Source organism: Mucor velutinosus, assembly GCF_035048745.1.
Source record: "Mucor velutinosus strain NIH1002 chromosome Unknown tig00001564, whole genome shotgun sequence".
Lineage (NCBI taxonomy): Eukaryota > Fungi > Mucoromycota > Mucoromycetes > Mucorales > Mucoraceae > Mucor > Mucor velutinosus.
This window is the reverse complement of record NW_027041906.1, coordinates 4,211,238-4,235,039: the sequence shown is the minus strand read 5'-3', so window position 1 is coordinate 4,235,039 and position 23,802 is coordinate 4,211,238. Positions and strand designations below refer to the sequence as shown.

At 42.2% G+C, this 23,802-nt stretch overlaps 7 protein-coding genes across 7 annotated transcripts; 3 read left to right on the top strand and 4 right to left on the bottom strand.

Annotated features, from left to right (window-relative positions):
- Positions 1-528: 528 nt before the first annotated feature.
- Positions 529-1,165, bottom strand: STE23_1 (metalloprotease; the record flags this gene model as incomplete). The annotated part of the gene is made up of 3 exons (XM_064830873.1): positions 529-656; positions 715-1,011; positions 1,078-1,165. The coding sequence occupies 3 exons, from the start codon at positions 1,163-1,165 to the stop codon at positions 529-531; spliced, it is 513 nt and encodes a 170-aa protein (XP_064683375.1).
- A 184-nt stretch (positions 1,166-1,349) lies between these two features.
- ATC70_011686 (uncharacterized protein) lies at positions 1,350-5,280 on the bottom strand (the record flags this gene model as incomplete). The annotated part of the gene is made up of 6 exons (XM_064830872.1): positions 1,350-1,739; positions 1,805-2,762; positions 2,812-4,026; positions 4,082-4,445; positions 4,507-4,992; positions 5,055-5,280. 6 exons carry the CDS (start codon positions 5,278-5,280, stop codon positions 1,350-1,352), a joined length of 3,639 nt encoding a protein of 1,212 aa, XP_064683374.1.
- Positions 5,281-7,484: 2,204 nt separating this feature from the next.
- On the bottom strand, positions 7,485-8,461 carry ATC70_011685 (uncharacterized protein; the record flags this gene model as incomplete). Its single annotated transcript, XM_064830871.1, has 2 exons — positions 7,485-8,293; positions 8,371-8,461. The coding sequence occupies 2 exons, from the start codon at positions 8,459-8,461 to the stop codon at positions 7,485-7,487; spliced, it is 900 nt and encodes a 299-aa protein (XP_064683373.1).
- Positions 8,462-9,212: 751 nt separating this feature from the next.
- ATC70_011684 (uncharacterized protein) lies at positions 9,213-10,750 on the top strand (the record flags this gene model as incomplete). The annotated part of the gene is made up of 6 exons (XM_064830870.1): positions 9,213-9,243; positions 9,310-9,345; positions 9,408-9,507; positions 9,576-9,768; positions 9,828-10,220; positions 10,304-10,750. 6 exons carry the CDS (start codon positions 9,213-9,215, stop codon positions 10,748-10,750), a joined length of 1,200 nt encoding a protein of 399 aa, XP_064683372.1.
- A 4,087-nt stretch (positions 10,751-14,837) lies between these two features.
- sge1_5 (Global transcription regulator sge1) lies at positions 14,838-19,040 on the top strand (the record flags this gene model as incomplete). The annotated part of the gene is made up of 5 exons (XM_064830869.1): positions 14,838-14,869; positions 14,920-15,522; positions 15,585-16,857; positions 16,915-18,734; positions 18,797-19,040. The coding sequence occupies 5 exons, from the start codon at positions 14,838-14,840 to the stop codon at positions 19,038-19,040; spliced, it is 3,972 nt and encodes a 1,323-aa protein (XP_064683371.1).
- A 142-nt stretch (positions 19,041-19,182) lies between these two features.
- Positions 19,183-21,305, top strand: ATC70_011682 (uncharacterized protein; the record flags this gene model as incomplete). The annotated part of the gene is made up of 6 exons (XM_064830868.1): positions 19,183-19,259; positions 19,315-19,342; positions 19,409-19,618; positions 19,680-19,878; positions 19,935-20,954; positions 21,016-21,305. The coding sequence occupies 6 exons, from the start codon at positions 19,183-19,185 to the stop codon at positions 21,303-21,305; spliced, it is 1,824 nt and encodes a 607-aa protein (XP_064683370.1).
- An 11-nt stretch (positions 21,306-21,316) lies between these two features.
- Positions 21,317-22,136, bottom strand: ATC70_011681 (uncharacterized protein; the record flags this gene model as incomplete). Its single annotated transcript, XM_064830867.1, has 5 exons — positions 21,317-21,444; positions 21,507-21,582; positions 21,643-21,740; positions 21,809-22,017; positions 22,081-22,136. The coding sequence occupies 5 exons, from the start codon at positions 22,134-22,136 to the stop codon at positions 21,317-21,319; spliced, it is 567 nt and encodes a 188-aa protein (XP_064683369.1).
- Positions 22,137-23,802: the final 1,666 nt, after the last annotated feature.

The following is a 23,802-nucleotide window of genomic DNA, read 5'->3' as shown; positions in this document are numbered from 1 at the left end:
AAATAAATCATTATTCTAAATACACTAGAACAATCCAAAGAATGCAGCAGATATTAGGAGATAACTTTATTTTCATCATCAGGCTCATCTGTGTGGTATCGTACATGTCCCTGTGATCTTCATCGCCGATGATTTGCTGTTGCCATGTTGGAATTGACACTGTGCGTTTCTGACAGATGTCTTTTGGCAGTACTATGCATAGACACTACTGCACCATGGCATCTTGCTTGCGCAAACGCACGTTTCATTTCAACAGAAAACATCCTTGGGAATAATAAAACGTACTACGGCACAACCATTGAAGCATTGGTGTCCATGCAACTAACCATTTGCATTGGCTCGGTTGCTATGCCAATCAGCGGATCCAATATGAGCAGAGCTGTTAGGTACAAGGTAGCAGATATGCGTTTCATCACTGATAGGCGTGTGCCAGCTAGGTGATACAGTCCTTCATCATCATTAGAAATGCAATACGTTGTTTCATACACAAAGTTCAATTGGTGATGTCGCTTTTTTTTATTCAACTGCCTATTTCTTTGTGCTATTCTTTTCCTCGTTCAACTTGCTCATCATGGCTCTGTAGATCAACTTTTCCTTTTCGTCCATTGATTTATTAGCAGCAGCCACCCTGGCCAATTCTTGCTTGACTAGAGCATCTGCATAGAAATAGTCAGCACTCATCAAGACACATACCCCACCCCCACCCAAACTGACCTCCGGGATTCTGCTTCTGCACTTCCTCAAGCAATGATTTTGCAATTTCAATGTTTTCAGCTCTTAAATGGGCCTGTCCCATTCTAAATTTTGATTTTGTGTTTGTAGGATCCAATTCATTTGCTTTGGTTGCATAAAACAAGACACGATCCCAACGGTCTTGCTTGGCAAAGACGGCAGACATGTTGTTGTAAATCATGACAAGTTGCTCGCTACTTTGTTGCTTAAATTTCGATTCCTCCTTTTGTCCACCCACAGCCTTCAAATGCAAGAGCGCATTGTAGTAGTGTGTCAAAGCTGGCGGTTGTCATCCATTCGTGTCAGCCGTTGTATCTTCTCTAGCGTGATTGCGTCAAGAGTTACCTTGCTTTAAATCTTGCTTTTTGAATGCTTCGTTGCCATCCAAACGAAGCTGGACGCCTTTATCAAAGTTTTCTTGAGCAGTACCCATGCGCTGTATATTGATTACAAAGAAGAAGAAGAAGAAGAAGAAGAAGAAAGAAGGTTTTCAGCAAACTGTAGTTGAGCACCATCTCTATTTTCAAGTAGCGTCACATTGGAGCAACATGATGGATGGTTGTATTTACATCTTTTTTTATTATTATTACTACTACTACTGCTTGAGGAAAATCAACTTAGAATCCTGATCTTATACGCATATCTTCAATCTTCTTTTGTACATCAGCAACGGGACGATCCAGCTCTTCAGCAATCATACGTCTCTTGTCAGCTGGCAGTGAGTTGAATTGTTCACATAAATCCCCGTCAATGACAGATTTAACGGGTATGTAAAAACTTCTATAAAGTAAATGATCTCGTCCAGCAAGTGGTGGCGCTTCTGCACGCATGTGCATTTCAAGCATCTGGAAAAAGTCGACATCTTCTTTGGACACAAATGGGACGTAGATAGAGATGGCACCCAAGAGCGACGTGGTCAAAAGCACTTCACGACCGCCTGATAACAATGTGGTTCTATGGATGGAAGTGACAATGTCACCCGTAAAGTATTCGCACAAGTTTTCAACCTAAGATCAGATAAGAGAGTATGTTAGTCCAATAGCCCGCCATGTCCATCATTGACAATCTTTACCTTGTTGGGTGCACCTTGTAAATAGCCCTTTTCATGATAAATACGGTTGCCTGTGGTATCTTCATCTATTTCGCGAGATACATGCTCGGGCAAACGATTCACAAAAATGTTACCAAACTTGTCACCACCTGCCACTGTTTCGTAATCGACCATGGTAGAAGCTGTCATCCAACGAGGAATAGTGTCATCTGCAAACACGACCAAACGGTTGTCTACATGCTTGTAAATCACATAATGAACAGACTCTTGGATGTCTGTTGCAATGATACGATGGCCTTGTGTGTGTAAATTGACAATGCAGTTGGGCAGTGTCTTGGTTTCGCATTTTCTCAGCATCTTCTTTTTACCAATATCATAAATACGCAGCGCCTTGCCTGCACCGACGAGCAAACGGCCTTGGAAAGCCAGTAAAGCATAGGGACATTCATCCAGTGGCGTCCTGTGAATGAAATCAAGACGGAGCACACCGTTTTCTCCTTGAACCACGCGATAGACACGAAGATAACCTGCTGTGCAGGAGCGAGGTGTCAGTGTCACATTTTGGCCTGTGCCAACCACCACGAACTGTTCATTGGCGTCTGTGGCATGGGGGTTGGTACGGAATTGCACCATGGCCACACTGAAAGCAGCTTCATTCTCCTCCAGTTCAATCAGCTGTAGCGTGGTGCCCTGGAAGGGCTCTACGAGTCGAATGCAACTGGCCCATTTACCTTGTGCGTTACGCACGTTGCCAAACTGCACAGGATCCAAGTCAGTGATCTCGGGATCAATTTCAAATCCTTCTTGTTCCTTTTCCAAAATGCCGCTAGCTTTGGCTTCGGGTGAGTAAGTGGCGTGGTCGCTTTCAATGATGACAAAAGTACGAGAAGGTGGGTGAAGCGCGAACTTTCGAGGCGTGTATTTCAAGGGAATCGAGACTTGATTGAAGATGTTGCCCAATTTTTCGACAGTAAAGATTCTATCTACGGTTTAGCATTCGTCCCTACACCAAGTGCTACAAGGCTTACCTCAATGTATTCCCTGCTACAGCGACCACACCTTCAGGGCATTGCTCACTCACAAACGCACTACCATACTCGAGCATTTCATAACTCAGAGGAGTCAAGTACAATCTATTTTGGAAGGTATAACTGACCCAGGGCTTTGTGGATAACGCCAATACAGCAGGAAGGCCTTGGATCCAGATTTTGAACAGCTTGACACTCTTGGCTCCAATGAAGCGAGTTCTTGTGTCTGAGAGTTGGCCCGTGATGGTATCCAAGATGGTACGCAGCAAGACACCGTTGGTCAAACCAATGTTCAAGTAGGTAGTGCCATGTTCAATACCGGTATCCATCATTTCTACAATACACAAACTAGAAGGCACGCCTTGAAGCGCTTGCATAGAGATAGCTTCTAGACAAGAGTCAGGATCCAAGCTCAAGATACGCACAGTTTGATCTTCACAGCCAGCAGCCAAGTAACGCGAGCGTTGACGACCCTCAGGCACATCGCCTAACGCCAATGCGGATACAGCAGAAGACATTTGCTTGCGCTCCTGGTGTTCGTTCAATTGGCCCATGTTGTCCATTTCAAAATACACTAGCTCACCACCAGACAGAGCAATCACCACTTGACGGCTGTTGGTAGCTGCTTGTCTGATCACTTGGCCATTGGGTGATTTCCACTCATTGACACGACCACCCGCACGAATATGACGAATACCTCTGGGATGCACTTGCAAAAGAGCATCATCACCAATTTGTTGCACGGCTAATGTGGGCTCGTTGGTCAGAAATCCAGTATCCTGCACCTCCTCTACTGTTTCTCCAATCGACAAGACAAGCGTAGCATTAGCGAATGAGACGACAATGTAGGCATGAAATTCATCATCGGCTTTGAGCTTGGTTGTCCATACAGCACTGGGATTACCGGGCAATTCACTGACAGCGAGTTCAGCAGCCTCTAAGCCTTGGTTCAAGATACGAAATGTGGATTGAGAGCCTTTGCCACAGATGGAGTAGATTCTAGGTGATTCCTCGTCGGCCAGATTCAGCACTTTGGAGTCCATCAAGGGCGCCATAGAGCTCAGTTCATCGACCAGTGACAAATTCTTCAGGGCACGAGGTTTAAAGTAGACCAGAGGTCTTTCTTCTTGCTCTGCTTCCGCCTCCATGTAATCTGCTGATGAAATCTCTGGATCATCATCGTCGTCACCGAGACTTTCAAAGAAGTAATGATGGCTAAAAAAAACCATGTGTGAGTGATGTCGTCCTGCACACTGATCGATCTACTTACTGGTTACCAAATTCGTTGGCTACAAACAAAAAGCCACTCTTCAGGATACAAAGCGATGTTGCAATGGGAATGGTATCGAAATACTTGATGGTCAGGCCATTCACAACGCCTTCCTGGTGATCCATGGTGACCTTGTAAAGGTCGCCTTCTTCAGACTGCAGCAAAAAGAAGAATTGAGTCTTTTTATCTACACGCATTCTGTGTACAGCAGAGGCAATAATGATGATGCCACGCTTGGGGTCTTCCAGAGGCTGAGCACGACGAGGAATAGGAATGCGAAGCTCTTCTTGTTCGGGATGCTTGTAAGTGATGAAGTTTTCAGTGCACACCAAGACACCAGAAGGTCCATCATTTCCACCAGGAACTGAGAGAGTTGAGATAGTGAGTTATCATGCCTTGTCCCTTTTCCTCCCTTTCCATTTTACCTGGCACCAACAAATTAGCATGACGATCGACAACATCGCTCCACTTGCGCACAACATGATTCAATCCAAGATCCAACTCGTAATATGTCAATGTCTTTTCTGCCTCCTTGGCAGCTTCTCCAGTAGGATCTGTATCTGCATCAGCATAATCGACTTCCAAACAAGCAAACATGGGGTTTTCGAATCCAACGTCGACAGCGACAATATGATGATTGATGGTGTGGCTCTTGTGTGCTTCCAATGGTGAAGAGATAGTCAAATTAGCCGCTGAATCACGGTTGAGAATATAGACGAGTTTCTGCTTTTCGACAGCACCAATCATGACAGCACGACCCTTGGGATCAGCTGCCAAATATTGGCCAGGCACAATACGACGACAGCCAGTTTTACCGTATGTCTCTTGGTGTACTTTATCAAATGTGTTTTTTGTTGGGTTGTATTCCAGGATGACTATGCGACCAGAATCTGAACCTACAATAATGTAGTCTGATAGCAGAATTGAATGAGATTGCTGCATACAACTGCAAATGGAATGTCCCTTGTTTTACCTTTACTACCACCTGTCAAGCGAAAAGGGGCTAAACTGCGGATGAGGCCAAAGCATTCATGTGAAAGCACAGTATGTACTTTTCCAGATGAAGCATCAGGACGCAGCAATTCCAAACGTGTCTGGCGAGCGACAATGATTTCCTGCTGCCTCGTGCCCGAAAAGTTACCATAGATAGCTTGGTTGATAGCTGTGGTTGGGTTGATGGTGATATTGTACAAAAACATGTCGGTCGCGTATAGATGTTGTTTCTTTCTCTTTTTTTTTTTTGCAACGGATGATGATCTAGATGCGTATCTTTTGAAATTTAAAAGAAATACAGTTGCGAGCTCTCTCTCTCCTTTTGTAGTTGTATTAAGAAAAGAAAGGGGTGCTTTCTTGCAGAAGAAAAAAGAAAGAAAAAAGGTAGAGGGAGAGAAATGGACAAAGGATTTGAAAATTATTCAGAAGGAAAAAAAAAAAGAGTACTAGCAGGGTTTCCTTTTCCCTCCACTGAGATTCAATGTGTGGCTTGACGATCTGAGGCATTATTTGTTCAAATGTCATGTTCTTCAGAGTGAATGATGCATTGATTTCTCAAATTCACACTGAACTTGGACCTTAGATGAGAGCGCTACTCTCATCTGGTTATGTTATCCAAAGTTTAACCGTAATTGCCAACGAAAAATTCGGCAGATACGAAAGCGAAATGCCTTGATCGAGTCACGTAGCTCTGCTTTCATCCAATGCTGCCAGGTTGGATCAAACAACCAAAGGCTTCACCTAGAAGGAATAAACCAAAGATAGCACCTTTTACTGCAAAAGACAATCAAGTTCCGCGCAGTTTCTATATAGCAATGGTATTCATTCATCTTTGATGTGTGTTGCCACGTTGTTTGTATCAATCTTATGTCGGTATTCATATATAGAGTGTATCAAATCATGTTAATTGAACATTGGACTCAAGGAAATCATTGGGATCACACCAAAGAATTTCGTTGCGTATGTTTTATATGCATTTAGGAAGAAGAAAGGATGGCTTTACTATCCAAAACACCTGCCATGAATTCCGCCAGTGCGATATAATTTAGGTGGAGGTGCTTTTTGTTTAATGCTTGCAAATCACCGATGATGTCCAATGCCATGATCAAATCATTCTGCAATGCTCCTTGTCCGTTTCGAAGCGAAAAGATATTATACAAGCAGACAACATACTGGCATTACCTCCAACCGTTCAAAAATATGCAAAATACAGCAAAATTTTTATGCATTTGGGTCGTGTCTTCTCACGTTACAAGAAGTTTTAGGCCGCTAGAATAGCATTAAACAATTGCGTTCACCTAGCACTTACTCACTGGCGCCTTTGCTCAACTTTTTGTAGATCCAAAAAAACATGGCCAAAAATCGACCAAAAAGCATGAGGGGGGTACCTCATGATTTTCACCAAAAATCAAACGATCGTGTTTTTCACCTTGAAAATGAAGACTTTTACTAGGACATGTATTAATTCAAAATATTTCTAACGATCCAAGGCGCTCCCTAAAACTTTGTTTGTGAGACTTTTGTATGTAAAATCTCGACATTTTCGCCAAAAACCCAATTTTATGTTTTGTGATGATGCTCGGTAAGTGTAGTAAGAGCATCCCTCATAGTTGGTACCATCAGAAGCGCCTCAAAAGGTACTCTAGGAAAGCTTAGAGGGGTATGAGGCAGTTATCACAATTTACATAGTCGAATCTTGCAAAATAGTTTGAGCAAGTCGAAAACGAACCAGAAATTTCTATTTCGAGTGAAAGAAATGGCCACCGGAGCTTCAACTTGTTTTGGCTGCTGATGGCTAGCAGGACTCAGCTTTTGCTTGAACAAAGTTATAGCAAGAAAGCTTCTTACGGCAGACAGTAGTAATTTGAGCAATAGATTATCCCAAAGCAAAACGAAGGCTCAAGCTTACATGGAATTAAAGAAAGAGCCTACGCATTCAATCTGCTGCAAAGTTTTATAGTTGTGAAAACAAGCTATTTGTAGTTGCATATATCAGATGAAATGTAGAATGATGAATGATAAATGATCCTTGACCATAGCTCGCTTATACTTGAAGAATGCCGACATAAAGAACTATTGCGCATGAGTTTGATGTGGCATATGTGTATCGCATAGCATCATGATTTTAACATACTAGGCACGCTGGAGCTAGAACACTTTATCATAGAAAGCCATGGTTTGATGCTTTATCTGATTGCCTCAAGCCTAAATGCTGCCGATTACGTGTAATTCGGCCTTGGCCTAATGTCGGATGATCCGAAACGGGCGGCAAACTTTTGAGCATGATGGATGTTTCACGTTAATATTACCAACAATGATGCAATGATTCAAATAGAAAAGCGACGATAATGTATGTTGTACCCAATGAAAAATATTCAAAAGAGTGGTGTTTATTGTTGGTTTACATGATTTATTTGTTGAGCATCTTGGACATCAAGCCAGAGGCAATAGCACCAAAGCCGCTATCACCACCACCACCATGCTGTTGCTGTTGCTGTTGTTGTGGACCACCTTGAGGAGGATTGTATCCGCTGTAGTCACCTTGGTTCTGTTGGTTGAATTGCTGCTGATTGTGTTGTTGGAACTGCTGTTGGTTTTGCTGCTGATAGTTCTGTTGGTTGTTATTGTTACTGTTATTGTTGTTGGAGCCACCACCGAGAAGAGAACCTACCATGGCACCAATGCCACCGCCACTGGAGTTTTGTTGATTGTTGTTGTTGCTGTTGTTGCTGTTGTTATTGTTGTTACCAGATGAACCGCCGCCCATCAACATACCCAACAAACTACTAATTCCTCCACTACTGCCTCCAGAAGAGTTGTTGCCGCCAGATTGCTTGGACATGTACAGTTTGAGAGCCATCATGGCAGCTTGTTGAATAGCAGCACTTTGGCTGTTATTACTGTTACGATTATCGCCGCTAGCAGCATTGCTGTTGTTCATGAGCTTGGACGCTTGAGCCATAGCCATTTGAATCATTTCACTCATACCACCGCCCGATTGTTCACTACGCTTCAATGCTTCCACAGCAGCAGCATTACCCACGGCTTGAGGAGATGCTTGATTTGGATTCTGAGAGACTTGTTGATAGGACTCTTGAGCAGCTCTGATTTCGTGCTCTTCAGCGGGCTGGTGACCAGAGACATTGGCCATCAAGTTGTTGAGGACGTGGTCAAAGCTGTTACCAGCATTCTGTTGTTGTGGTTGCATTTGTTGTTGGTCTAACGATGGAGAACGCCACACATTGTGAGCTGCTACTGGTGTTACGCAACACACAGACATTGGAGTCTACACTTACCAAAATTGTGGATACCTCCATCGCCACCACCGCCTAGGTAACTAGCAGCTTCGCCTTGTTGCCGTTGTTGTTGTTGTTGTTGATAATTCATGATTTGTTAGTTAAAAATGCAAACCAGGAAAAACTAGAAAGATGCATTTTATTTAAAGCCGTTTTTCCCCCAAAATTGTGACCTTTTGGAGAAAGTCTATCTCCATTCGAACACGTTGCTCAACAAACACACAGTGATTCTAAGCCTATCATTTGGATGGTTGTTGGTGTCTGCTTGAATCCTGTCGCATAATAAATAGACAAAAAGTTTGCAAAAACAGATGCCTTGGTATAATAGCTGCTCGCTGTCGATGCTGTAGTATATAGCGATTATATCATTTTACGCACTAAATATCTATATCATTTTGTATATTAATAGTAAAGGCAATTTATGGTATTTATCTGAGACACGAATATTGGCAACCCGGTTGATGCGTGCGTGTTGTATCATCATCAACACTGTATGACGCTGGTCTTATCTGCCAGCGCCTTAAAGTGGCGTTCTGAGTGTATGTTGATGCCTGTATCCATACAGTCTACATCGCTGCACAAAACATCGCTAATTCAACTATTATACAACGCATTCGCATTCAAATGTGTAATCTTGGCGCTTTCCTGGTTTAGAATTCATGGAGTACAAACCGAAGGCTTCTTTCCTTTCCCGACTGTAAATGAGCTTAGCCCACGAAATGGTTAAAGTAACAGCATGGCAACGCCTATAAATAAGCTTTTTCTTTTTTATTTTCTCTCGCTTTTTACTCTCTCTTTCTTTCTCTTGTATTACTACTGTAGCTTGAAAATATACACATAACATGGCTGTTGGCAAATTAACTGTATCTCCTGGTAAGTTTGATGCATGTAATAGTCATGTCGAGATTCTCGGTTTTAATAAACGCCCAATATAATCAGAAACTATTCGCGGTTTCCCCTCTGCTGGCTATGAAGGTAATGTAGATAAAAACGCTGCTTATGCACAGAATATTCTCAACTCATGCTCTCCCTCATAGACTCCAAACTCTTTGTTGGCTGTTTCATCAGAGAGTCTGAAAAGCACAGAACTCACTCTGTCAATGGACCCGAGCCTTTTTGGAAGAACTCTTTGGATGTGTAAGTGCGGAATGGGACAGACAAAAGAGAGGAGGATCCACGAATACTGAGTCTTGTTTGTTCTGCAGCACTGTGCCTGAGGGTGAAAACTACTTGAACATTGAAGTGGTCAATGAGGGCCCCAACAATGGTGGTATCGTTGCTACAGCCAAGGTTGCTTTGAATCAAGTTTACAGCCAAGGTCATGAATCAAAGTGGATTCAATTAAACTCTAATCAAGGTCGTTCTTATGGTGAACTCAAGTTGAACCTCACCTTCAATGTAAGTGCACTCAAAATCAGCGTGCGATCCATAGGTTAACATGCTGTCTATCGTAACAGGGTACCAGCTCTGTCAGTTCTGTTACTTCCTCCTTTGGTGACATGAATTTGGCTGGTGGTCAACATGCTTCTTACCAGCAAACTACCACTCATTCTTACTCCACCTCTCACAGTCAATCAGACAGCCGTCAAAGCTCCTTCTCCTCATTGGGTCCTTCCAACCCCATTCCTCAAAACTACGGCTCTGGTGCTCCTCCTCCATTCACTCCTCCTGCCGCTGTCTCTTATCCCGAGAAGAGCGGCAACAACAGCATGCCCGGTAGTAACAACTCCTATGTTGGTACTCCCACCGCTGGTGGTCTCGTAGGTACTGATGGCGTCGTGAATCCCGAAACCATGTCCAAGGGTGAATTCGAAGAAGCCAAGGCCAGAGGCACTATCCCTACTTGGGCTGTAAGTACTTTTTTAATATACACATATTAATGACGATGATGATGGTTTATTGATTGTTTGTGTTACCCTTGTAATGACATTAGAAATACGGTGGTGGTGCTTTAGCTGGTGCTGCTGCTTTGGGTCTCGCTGCTTGGGGCACACATGAACTCAAGGAGCATTTCGATGAAAAGAAGAAGAAGGAGGAAGAAGATGAAAAGAAGCATAAGAAGGATGAGAAGCCTTTTGTTCCTCCTTCTGGATACCTCCAACAACAGCAACCCCAACAACCTTATACCATCCACAACCAACAACATAACCAAGAACATCAACCTAAACAATATCCTGCCCCTCCTCAACAACATGTCTCCTCTGGCAATAAGGGCGATTGTCACAAAAAAGACAAGAAGGAAAAGAAAAAATCCAAGAAGCACGGTGGAAGTGGGTCTGACTCTTCTTCCTCTTCGTCTGACTCGGATTCCTCTGATGATGAGCGCAAGGGAAAGAAGCACGATAAGCACCACAAGAGAAGAGATAACGAGTGGCATTAAACTGCATTATAATGGTAACAATCGCGCCTTCTGAATAAAACCAATCTTTGATTTGCTACACATGTGAATACATGATTATTTCTTGGTGCTCCGTTGAGGGATACAACGACTTGCTTGAGTAATTGAATCAAGGAAAAAAGATAAGAATAAGCGTTCTTGAAGGCTGTAGATTAAACGGTCGTTATAAAAATAAAAGCACTATCATTAGCTAGACAGTTGAACAAACAATAGCATCTAAGCACTACTGTTCTTTATACATTGGTTTCGTTATATTTTAGTAGCTAAATCATTTGACAGCTGGTGTAGCGACTAAACATCCTTTTATATGCTTATTAACAGCCCCTCAAAATGGGCATACAGTATAATCTTCCTGACAAGAAGTCTTCAAGAGCATCAATGTAGGGCGTGAAAACGCTGCTCCTCCCCATTCTTGGTAAAATGCGCAGCATATCTTAAAACCTTTGCAAAACTACAATGAAGCAAGGTATCAACAAGCGATTTTGAATATAGCCTTTTCCAATACCGCATCTATTGATCTATTACGCGTAATCACTCGTAATTGACAGGCTCTTCTTATACAAAACTCATGACTGAAGATTGGGTTATTCTACAAATCGCTCGTTTCTCAACACCAACTGCTTTTATTTAAAATCCAATTGCACGATCGTTTTTCTTGCAGAATTTGGCAGTAGAAACATGCGATTCTCAGTATGTTAGGATCCAAGAGCTCGCATTTAGATAGGTAAAAAAAATAGACATCGAAATTCGTCTTTTACACTCAAAATACGATAACAGGTGAGGAGTAATACCCCCCACAAGAGTAAAATTTGTGATACATTTATGCTAAACAAAGCATATTTGATTACTATGAAGCTGCAAAGGCCTAGTGGACAAGTTGAACGACATTAGATGGCATTTTCTAAGCGGGGAGAGTATGTATGCCTTAACTTAGAAAGCTTAATGGAGTGGAGCAAAGTAAGTTACAGTTGCTTAGCCTTAAAAGTGCTAGCCAATCTATCTTGCTACGCTCGATGTTGGCGTCGCCCTGGGAGGGGGGGGCTCTCGCTCAAGACATTTTAAATCAGATATTGTCATTCCAAAAGACATTGTTGTGAGGCATATCTCCTCCAAAATAGTATTTGGGCTATTCACTTGTCCTTTCAACTCCATTGTCCCTATTTAATCAGCATCGCAATCATCATTGTCATCATTAAAAAAGCATTTGGGTCAGCCAGCAGTAGCATCACCGCCGCCAAAATCGATTCAAGCTCAGCCCCCCCTTTTTTTTTTTGCTCCAGATTGGACAGATTTTGTCTTTTTTGCGACTTGATAGATCTATTTTGAGGTATCCGACTATATAAAGTGCGATGATCATCCGATGCTTCCTAATACAGTCTTGAAGTACTTTTCAAGGCGCATCCAAGGGCACCAAGTAATATACATGTTTTTAATAAACTTATTGAATAATTTACGAAAGTATGAAAAGAGGTTTCTGGCCAAAATGTCGAAATTTTACATATAAAGACCTCATAAAAGTGGTTTCAGAAGTTGCTTTGGATCGATAGAAACATTTTGATTCAAGATATACCATAGGAAAAGTCTTCATTTTTAAGGCGAAAAACGCGATCGTTTGATTTCCGATGAAAACCATGAGGTACCCCTCATGCTTTTTGGTCAATTTTTGGTCATGTTTTTTTTTTGGTCCCAAAAAGTTGAGCAAAGGTGTCAGGAAGTTGCTGCTACTTGAGTACAACTGTTTGGCGTCATTCCGGCGGCTCAGAAAGGTCTACATGTCAAGATATGAAGGCTTGAAAGCTGTCAAATTTGGTTATATATTGCTTTATAGCTTATATTTACATGGCATGAATCACCGCTTTGTTGGTAACTGAAATCTTCTGCAAGAGTAGCTCTGCAGCCTGTGCAATTTCTAATCTGAATAGAAGACATATTGATTTTGGTAAGATTAATTCATGCAAATTTTGATACGTTATGTTGTCGGTAAGCTTATTAATAATGGAAATGAAAATCCAATTTTGCTGCTTGAATACTATGGTTTTGCACCTTCGCTTCGCTACAGTAAAACCTCATTACGATTAGTATTATCAAAATGCTTAGTTGCCATTTTTTTTACACTTCGCTGTGGTAAAACTGCCTCATAGGTTACTGTTACCAAATATTAAATTAGATGCATTATGTTTTTGGTGGATGAGCTTAGCACCGCCTCCAAACCCTCTCCCAATGCTGGCTTCGTTGGTGGTTTGTTCACCTTGTACGGTATTCAATTCTTTAAATTTTTTGAAAGGATATGATTTGTTTGTCTACATTTTTGAGTGTTTTACAAAATATATATAGTGAAGATGACTCATCAACATGTCAAGCATCCGTTGATAACTTGAAATCAACAACTTATTGAGGAGGTTATGGCACACTGCGAGCTCAACATAGGCCACACATTTGGTTGGGATACCATTCTGAAGCACACAAATTGAGATCCACGAGCTCCTGTTGTGTTGACACCAGTATATGATGCATACTCTCACCTTTTCATCGCTTGAACGTGTTCTTTTCAATAATAGCCACAGTTTTTAGTCCATAGTAAGTTTGTATACAAGTAAAATGCGCATCAAATGGTATCATTTTTGGGATTCCATGATAGCATCTACAACAGCCATCAATACCATAATCGAATTCTTCTTTGTGAGTCCAGACATCTTCTTTGCGTGATGGGTGTAGAAGGTAGCTATACCAAGCAAAGCTTTGCCCAAGCAAGATGAGACTAAGCGAGGGAAACGGATTAAAGAAAAGAAGGATGAAAGCGCTTTCACTTGAAGCTCTCTAGAATAAGGTGGAATGAGCTAAAAGGCGCCTAGGATCAGGCAGCCTTTTTTCCCCCTGATGCATACTGTAATTAAGGTTGATTTTGAGAAAATGCTCTCATAAAATCACTCACTCCACCATGCTTTTTACAGTAGTAGCAGCCATCTTGGCCTATGCAATACTAAAGGCGCTACAGTAGATGGCATTCAGAATCAAATAAATTGTACCAAAGAGGTTTATACTGTAGGATTCTAGATGTCCACGGCAAAAAAACACCAGCAGACATATAATAGAACTACGCTTTACTATGATGGCATGCATGTACACAACTATGATACCTGTAAATGGCTGGAATCATGTTCAAATGTGCCTTTTACCACACATTGACTGCAGCATATAGAGCCTGGCGCAATCTATGACAAAATTATGGTGTACAGTATATATCTATTGCAAGTTCCTATCTCTTTGTTGTCCGCACCGTATTTGAATTGATTGTAGTCAGTGATGCTTCGATAATAAGATCTTCAACATTGGTAGCATCCCTTACGACAATTGCCTTTGACTTTCTATAAGCAGCTCATTGATCAAAGGTTTACTCATTTGAGCTTATCGTGCATTGTTTCTCAAAGATGGTACATTCATCCAAGATGTACGGATAGTTGGGAGATCCCTCCTTCGTAACCCCACATGGAGCATCTGCATCTAGAATGCTCTGATCTGATCTTGATGTTCCATTACATTTGCTTTACCCAAATGCACAGCTCACGGCATGATTTAACACGCTTTCTAAATACCAGTGAACATTGACATGAGGTTGACGCATACAACACAGCAATACGAATCAAGCGTATGGTAATATAGAAGCTGCGAGCGATCTCATGAGACACTTTTCATATACACAGCACTTCTTATATTCATAAGTCACGAACATGAGTGCACTGGTGGCTTTTTACGCGGAAATGATGGACTCTTTATTTCCATGAAATTGCCCATTTAACCACGCCCTTTTTTTCCCATTCAACCCTCTTGGCTTATTCATAATCATCTCAGCAACAATAACAACAGCAGAGATACAGTCTATCATTTCAGCTATCCCATTCATACCAAAACAAACTAAGTGAGAGGTCTCGAGCATCGACGTTTTCACACACACACACACACCATTACAAACGCGCAAATTCAAATAAGCAAGAGAGAGAGAGAAAACCTACAATAAATATCAACTCCACCACCTCATCTATATTCACAACTGATCGACCAAGAAAAAATAATGCCATTAGGTCCTCCTTCTTCGCCTACCAGGTAAAATGCCATTTCATTCTCTAGAAACTGACTCGACTAAACCAATGCAGATCTTTGGTGAACACCGAAGCTGCTGCTCATAATACTACAGAACCCTACATGAGCTCATACAACTCTCCATCTGATGCTGCACGATCTACAGCGACAGTGGAAAGCAGTCCGTATCAAGCCAACTCCGTTCATGCTGCCTCTGCAAATGTAGCGTCGTCCAATGTAGCATCTGTAGATCAGCCATCATATCATATGCGCCGCACCTCTGAGACACCACCTCCGCCTCAGTTACCTTTACTGCAATCAAGTAACTCACCCAATTACTCGAGGTCAAGGACACCTACTGATGCAGCACCTAGTAACATTGCAGTTCCTGAATCCATAAGCAGCAACATGCCAGCCAACAATGCGGCAGTACCATCGGAAAACCATAGTGCCCCGCCTAATCCAGAGAAATCACCCAATGCTACAGCAACAACAACAACAACAACAACAACAGCAGCAGCAGCAGCAGTAGCAGCTAGCAATTCATCCAGTGGCTATCGTCCGCTCAACGTCAAAGATGCATTGACTTACTTGGATCAAGTCAAGATGAAGTTTGCTGATCAAGCCAAAGTGTACAATCGATTTTTGGATATCATGAAGGAATTCAAGAGCCAAGCGTAAGATACCGTGTGTCCCCTGTTTTGTTAATACAGATTATTAACTTGCCTTATACATTTAGGATTGATACACCTGGCGTCATCGAGCGAGTCTCCACATTGTTCAGAGGTCATCCAGCATTGATATCTGGATTCAACACATTTCTTCCACCTGGCTATCGCATTGAATGTTCCACAGATGCCTATGCTAGAGACATTATCAAGGTAACGACACCCACAGGCACTACCAGCACAACGAGTGGCGAACCGCTTAATCTACACTCTGAGAATGCAGCAACCCTTTACTATAGCCATCAGCAACAGCAGCAACAGCAACAACAGCAGAGAACACCAGCACCTACGCAAGCTTATCCAAATAGTAGTTATCGCAATGCGGGTGGTTCTTTACCACCAATCGCTACCTACCATCCATCACAACAGCCTTTGCATCATTCACAACGCTCGTCTGTGCCACCACCTTCTTCTTCTAGCGCGGCTATGCCATCTTCTCAGTCATCACACGCACATCGATCCAGCTCACCTCCTCCACCCTTGTCAGCAACAACAACATCCAACAACACTGCGGGGGATGACCATGGCACGCGTCGAGCTCCTGTTGAATTCAATCATGCTATCAACTATGTCAACAAGATCAAGAATCGATTCAGCAACGATCCCGAGACGTATAAGCAGTTTTTGGAGATTCTTCAAACATATCAAAAGGAACAAAAGCCCATTCAAGAAGTCTATGCCCAAGTGCAAACACTGTTCAATGGGGCCACTGATCTGTTGACTGAATTTAAGCAATTCTTACCTGATACGTCACAGCAAGCACCCGTTATCGAATCCACCACGACCCTTACCAAAAAGACAAGCAAGAAACAACGAGCTTTACCTCTTCCACCCAAACAAAAGAAAGCCAAATTACAGCACCACAGCACAGGAGGTTCTATAGCCAGCATAGCGAACCGCATGGATCATCACATGATCACGTCAGACATTCGTCGATCGCCTCTTGTTTTACCACCCAGTGCACCTGTCGATGGACCCATTATATCAGCAGTAGAGGCAGAGTTCTTTGATCGCGTCAGGAAGCACATTGGCAACAAGCAGACCTACCTCTCGTTCCTGCGTGTGCTCAATCTGTTCACTCAACAAGTGCTGGATGCAAACCAGTTGATTGAACGTTGTGAATCGTATCTGTCTGGCAATAAGGAGTTGTATCATCAGTTGAAGAAGCTGGTAGGGTATGATGGCAAAGATCGTATTATTGAAAATGTGCCTTTGGTGTCCTCCAAGTTGGACTATGGCGCTGCTTATGAATATGGTCCCAGTTATCGATCTGTACCCAAACATGTAAGTGATGGTGCGCTTGATGAGGTAAGGGATAACAGTACTAAAAAGCAGTGATAGTGGCAATCTCAAAAGTGCTCTGGAAGAGATACACTCTGTTGGGAAGTGCTGAACGACGAGTATGTGTCCCATCCCACGTGGGCGAGCGAAGATGGCGGATTTATTGCATCCAAAAAGAATGTGTTTGAGGAAGCACTGCACCGTGTGGAAGAGGAGCGATACCACTATGACTTGGACATTGAAGCCAACCTCAACACCATCTCACTGTTGGAACCCATCAACAAGAAGATTGCGTTGATGACGGACGAGGAAAAGAACGATTTCAAAGTGTCTCCTGGGCTTGGCGGCCCTTCCAAAGCCATCTATCAACGCGTGCTTAAAAAGATATATGGCAATCAAACAGGCGCCGAAGTCATTGACATGCTGCATAACAGTCCAGCACATGCAGTGCCCGTGGTGTTGAAGCGTCTCAAACAAAAGGACGAGGAGTGGAGAAGACAGCAGCGTGAATGGAACAAAGTGTGGCGAGAGATTGAGAGTAAAAACTATTACAAGGCGCTGGATTACCAAGGTGTCATCTTCAAGACAAACGACAAGAAGAACATGAGCATCAAGCAGCTGGTGAACGAGATTGAAGCCATTCACCATGATCAGACAGAGACGCAAGAACCTCAACTCAAGTATCAGCTCAAGAACAAGAAGGTGTTTAAAGATGTTACCCGCGTATTGTACAGCTACTTTGAGCGCCAAACAACGTATGGACATGAGGATTGTGCCGTGATGAAGGCGTTTATTGAGATGTTTTTGCCTGTGTTTTTCGATGTGCCTGATGTGCTACCTGAAAAGGAGCCATCGCAGGATATTATGCTGGATGACGAAGACGAAGATGTAGACGACGATGTGGATGGAGACGATGCAGATGACGATGACGAGGACAATGACACACAACATTCATACGACTCTTCCACAGACTCCAGGTCCACCAAACGAGGATATACACGCCGCAATGGCAGAAGATCGCCTCGACATAAGCCCAACGATGAAGATCATCAAAAACTGCTCAAAGACGTGCTCACCAAGAAGCTGAAATCCATCACAGAGACCAAAACAGGAGCAGCAGAACCCAAAATACAGCAATTGCCAGCAGAGGAGGAAGAGGAGGAGGATGTTGCGATGGCGTATCCAGACAGGGAGCAAAAGATTTACAACTTGTTTGGCAACACCACATTCTACTGCTTCTTCCGCCTATTCCAAGTGTGCTACGACCGTCTCTACCAAATGAAACAACTCGACAGAGCGTACAGAACCAACGGCCCTGAAGCCAAAGCTCTCACCAAAGCGGCGTTGGACCTCCATGTAACCGGCAAAGACTACAATGGGGTGCACATGGACTTTAAGAGGGGATATTACCAAGCACTGCTGAAGCTGATTGACCGCTATTTCGATGACGCCTTTGACCAAACCATGTTTGAAGAGTGCGCGCGGTACATCTTTGGCAACAAGGCGTACGTGTTGTTCACCATTGATAAGCTCATGCAATCCATCATGCGCCAACTGCACCAAATTGTCACGGATATGAAGGCACAAAAGATTCTGTCCTTTTTCAAAAAGAACCATGAACACGAAAAGAGCACACCAGAGCTGATACAAGCGTATCGATCCGAAGTGGCAGATGCCTTGGGACAAGACGACAAGTTGTACAATTTAGCATTTGATACCTTGAAGCGCACATTGTACATTCAGCTGCTGCAGAAGCAGGACAGGACCTTTGGATTGAATGATATGGATGTATATACCGATTATGTAGCTCATTATACCAACTGGGATGTTGATACACCTGGTATTGATCGAAAGGCATTGTCCAAACGATTCCTGAGCAGGTACGTTTTTTTTTTGTGCTAATTGAGGGGAGACAGGGTACAGATGGCTAACACCTTCTTAGAAATATCGTTCATCAAGCTGATACAGACTTTACTGTGAAATCAAGCCTCGAGTACAAGATTTGTCGCAGCACATACCATCTGTTCTACGTGACAGGCGAGGATGCCTTTGTGCGATGGACCTCACCACAACCGACTGCATTGGACAATGACACTGTCAGTAGGAACTTTGCTTGGAAGTCATGGCTTGATAGAGAAAAAGACACGACTGAATTAGACAGTAAAACTCGCTCATTATTCACTTGATTCTATTGTACATAATAAAGTTTACACATTTGTATGTCTTGGGCATCATTGGATCGTTGATTGGTTGGCTCAACGTAAAGTTTAGTGCGTTTCCAACGAGAAGTTTCGTGTTTCCCTTTTTCTCTTGTTCACTATTATAATAATGACAATTCATACTGGCGATAGACTGAAAGCTTTAAGAGCACTATTCCAATCTGAAAAGCAACCCATCGATGCCTTGTAACTATACCCAGAGACGGATGGAAACAAAGGCGACTCTAATTCATTCTATTAGTTTAATCCCTTCCGAAGACGCTCATCAAGTAAGAAATCACACTAGTAAGCAAAAAAAGGCGACATATAGATTGACATTTTGACTGGCATGGTAGAGTGAATACGGTGCCGAGTGCGACCAAAGACGTCAATGGATTTCTGGCTTCAATGGCTCTGCTGGCTTTGCTGTTGTTTCAAACCTTGAGGCCGCTTTGTTCACGGATGGTAGATACTTTTTACAAGCATCAGAGCAGCTGGATGAGAATTGGACCTTGATGAAGCAAGGTCTTCCCGGTGTGCCAACATGGCAAGAGTATCTTGTGAACGTAAATAGAGTGTTTTTATCAAATGGAAATGAGGCAGTAAATGACTGACCTGGATATGTAGAGATTACCTTCTGGATCTCGTATTGGCTTGGATGCCTCACTGACAACTGTTGCTGATGCGCATGATCTCAAGGAACGTTTGCAAACTGTAAATTCGGTGCTCGTTCCTGTCGAGCGCAACTTGGTAGACATTGCTTGGGGGGACCAAAGACCCTCTGCTCCTCATGATAAGGTGTTTGTCCACTCTGTAGAATTTGCAGGTAAAAAGGCTAGTTTTATGATTGTGTGTTACAACAATATTTAACATGGTTGTTAGGCGAATCGCACCAAGACAAGCTAAGCAAACTTGTTCAGCACTTGAAGGAAAGGGATCAGTTTGGTGTCATTGTGTCTGCATTGGATGAAATCGCTTGGTTGTTCAATTTGAGAGGTTCCGATGTGGACTGCAACCCTGTATTCTATGCGTACGCTGTGATCACTCAGAGTCAAGCGACACTCTACATCAACCCTGAAAAGCTGACAGCAGATGTACGCCAACACTTGAAGGGCGTCGACTTGAAGCCTTACGATGCTGTTTTTGACGATTTGAGAGAGTTCAAGAGCACTTTGGCAACGTCTCACCAGAAATTCTTGATTGACGGTAATACCAGTCTAGCAATTGAAGAAGCTGTGGGCGCTGAATTCGTGGTGGATGAGCGATCCTTTATCAATGACGCCAAGGCCATTAAGAACGAGCGAGAATTGAAGGGTATGCGTGATTGCCATATTCGTGATGGCGCTGCTCTGGTGCAATACTTTGCCTGGCTCGAGAAGCAGTTGGCTGCAGGAAAGCAACTGGATGAAGTGGAAGCTGCTGATCATCTTGAAAAGTTGCGTGCTTCTCAATCAGATTATGTCGGACTATCCTTCCCTACCATCTCATCCACTGGCGCTAACGGCGCCATCATTCACTATGAGCCAGAGAGAGGCAATTGCAAGGTGATTGATCCCAATCAAATCTACCTTTGCGACTCGGGTGCTCAATACAAGGACGGTACTACGGATGTTACTCGTACATTGCATTTTGGTACACCCACTGATTATGAAAAGGCCTGCTTCACTGCCGTGTTGCAAGGTCATATTGCGCTTGACATGGCTGTATTCCCTACAGGTACAACGGGTTATCTTTTGGACCCCTTTGCTAGAATGCCTCTTTGGAAGCAAGGTTTAGATTACCGTCATGGCACTGGTCATGGTGTTGGCTCTTTCCTTAATGTACACGAAGGTCCTCATGGTATTGGTGTAAGAGCACCCTACAATAACACGCCTTTAGCTGCTGGCATGACTGTAACAGATGGTAAGTGATATGATGCTACTACCATGTAACAAGCTATTCACCAAAGTATGTATGATATTAGAGCCTGGTTACTATGAAGATGGAAAATTTGGTATTCGCATTGAAAATGTGTTGATTGTTCGCAAACAAGATACACCCAACAATTTCGGCGATCGAGGTTATTTGGGCTTTGAGCATGTTACCATGGCACCTATTGGCATGAATTTGATCAATACAAGCTTATTATCACCCGCAGAAAAGAAATGGGTGAATGACTACCATCAAGAGTGCCTTGACAAATTGACTCCTCTCATCTCCTCTGATGCTGATGCTGTAGCATGGCTCACAAAAGAAACTCGTCCTTTATTGTAAAAAAAAAATCATTATAGTGGTCCAAAGAATTTAACGCCCATACTATCCTCGTCAGTTCCCTTAAATATTTGGGCGTTTCCTCGTTTTACTAAAATATTCAGTGCCTTGCTCAAAATTGCTTTATCCAGTTTGAAGAATTCTAGCATCGTGCTATTTAGCATATGAACATGTAGTAAGGAATTACGATCACATTGATTTTACCTTGTCCTTCGGCCAACTCGCCATGTGCAATTTCATAATATGTCACAATCTGGTTGTTTTGGCCCGTCTCGTTAATCTAAACAGATGCTGGATTAGACCCAACGTAGCAGTACAAGCTTACTATTAAACATGTTACCCAATTCCAGATCAGATTAGCCCAATCTTCAGGCGTATGCCAGTAGATCAAAGCTTCGCTCTTTGGCCCTTTAGACCCTCCTTCCCATTCTGCTGTACCTACACCACAACGTCCATGATTATTACCATATGATACACCTTATCCGTTGTTGTAGTTGTGTGTGTACCTTTTCTTGCCATTTCCTCGATAATGTTTTGCAAAGTTTCAAATGATAAGCGTCTATTAATTTTCTTGTTCTCGAATATTTCGTTTCCACCAGGAGTAGTAGCTTGATGGAGATCCAATCGAAATATGTGCTTTTGTCGAGTATATGCTAATATCAAGTTCTCCCATTGCATAACTTGACTTTTCCATGTCGACTCGGTAACCTGTCGTCTAACGTTGATATTTTTGTCCTAGTGAGTGAGTATATCTTGAATACGGTTGCTTGTATCTTACGTGAAAAATGGTGGAAAGTCAAACATTGGGGGGTATTGAAAGCTGGAGTTGCTCATTATTATATATATATCTTTGGTGTGAGATTGCAAAGGAAAAAGCATCTGAATGCTTACACTGCTTGCCTTCGTATAATAGTACGTGTTTCAAAGTACGATTGAAGCTCCCGGCTTTTCTTGACATCCATCGTCAATGCAAAATTATATTGAATTGATGTTGTTCAGGCAAAAGTATCAAGATGAAATATAATAATATCTAAACATCTGGCCATATGGTCTTGCTCTAAATTATTAGTCGAATAACAAGTAAAGGTACCATTGTGAGCAGAAAGGCGCTCTTCAGCTATTAAACAGCATTTATCGTTTAGTAAGACTCAACGTTGTGCTCAGAAAAATTCATATTTACGCTACATTTGCATGCAAGCAGCTTGCCATCAGTTCAATCATCTGTTTAGGCTGACAACTGGACACTGAAGATACCCCAAGAAGATAGCAGTTGCTAAACAACTGTATACTTGGCTTGCAATGTAAAAAATGTATATATGTCCTGCGACTTCCAATGGCGAATGGTGCACACTTGGCATGTGCCAGAAAACACCTCTAACCTATCTATTATCCGGATATACATCCCTTCTATCTTCCCTTTAGAAAAGGGATGCTTGAAATGCTTCGAACAGGTTCGTGGAGATTTCATAGGCTTATCAATAAAATAAAATCAAACATCAGTCTTTTCAATCTAACCTAGTCAAATTGTATTATGAAGAAAAAATATTTGAGTGTTAGGATAGTATCCATTTATAACAAAGACATTGAAGCGTAAAAACGGATCAGCTTGCAACAAATGAGTTGATAGCAAAAGATAAAAAAAAAAAAAAAAAAAAAGCAAACATACTAAGAATACATTTTGTGAACGTAAAAAGATCTCACGCTATCAAGATTAATATCTCGATAGCTTCAACAGCCAAGGATCGAATCAGGAGTCTCCGGATTGAGAGTCGGGCGTATTAAATCACTCTCGTATAAATACCGCGGCTACACAAAACGTTAAACAGTAATATATAAAGGCATCTGCTGAAAGGAAGCTAGAAAAAAGTGAAAAAAAAGAAAATACACCATATTTTTTAGAGTTGGAACCTGCAATTGGGAAGGCTTAGTTCATAAGATAATCGACATTGGAGATGCTATTTTTAAGCGGGGGAATATGCATACTTTAAACTGGAAAAGTTATTATTCCTGAATAAAGCAAGCTACAACTATTTAACCTTATAAGCAAGATTCTCCATCATGTCAAGTATCTATTGATAACGTGAAGCTAGCTGTGGAATTTGAGGCTTTATAGACTAAAAATCACGGAAAAAAAAGAATAAAAAACAGTAATGTCAACTTGATAAAGGTATGTTTTATTATCAAACTGACAGGTGTAAAGTAAACTGAAGTCTCTCTACTGGCCAGGTAGATGATCCTTCTTATATACTATAACAATGGATAAAAGTTCTATTAATTAGATTGACAAATAAGTCAACTCAGATCAACTAATGTCTAATTATGCTAAAAGACAACTCCAGCAAGCTAATCATGATTTAGCTCTGTCTGGATGAATAATTAGACTCTCATCCGAAGTACCCTGATCTATCCTTTCTATAAGGATAATTAATATCGATCTAGAAGCATGTATCCGATAGGTACAGTCTCCTTAGTCTATATCAGCAGTACATATCTAAGTGTA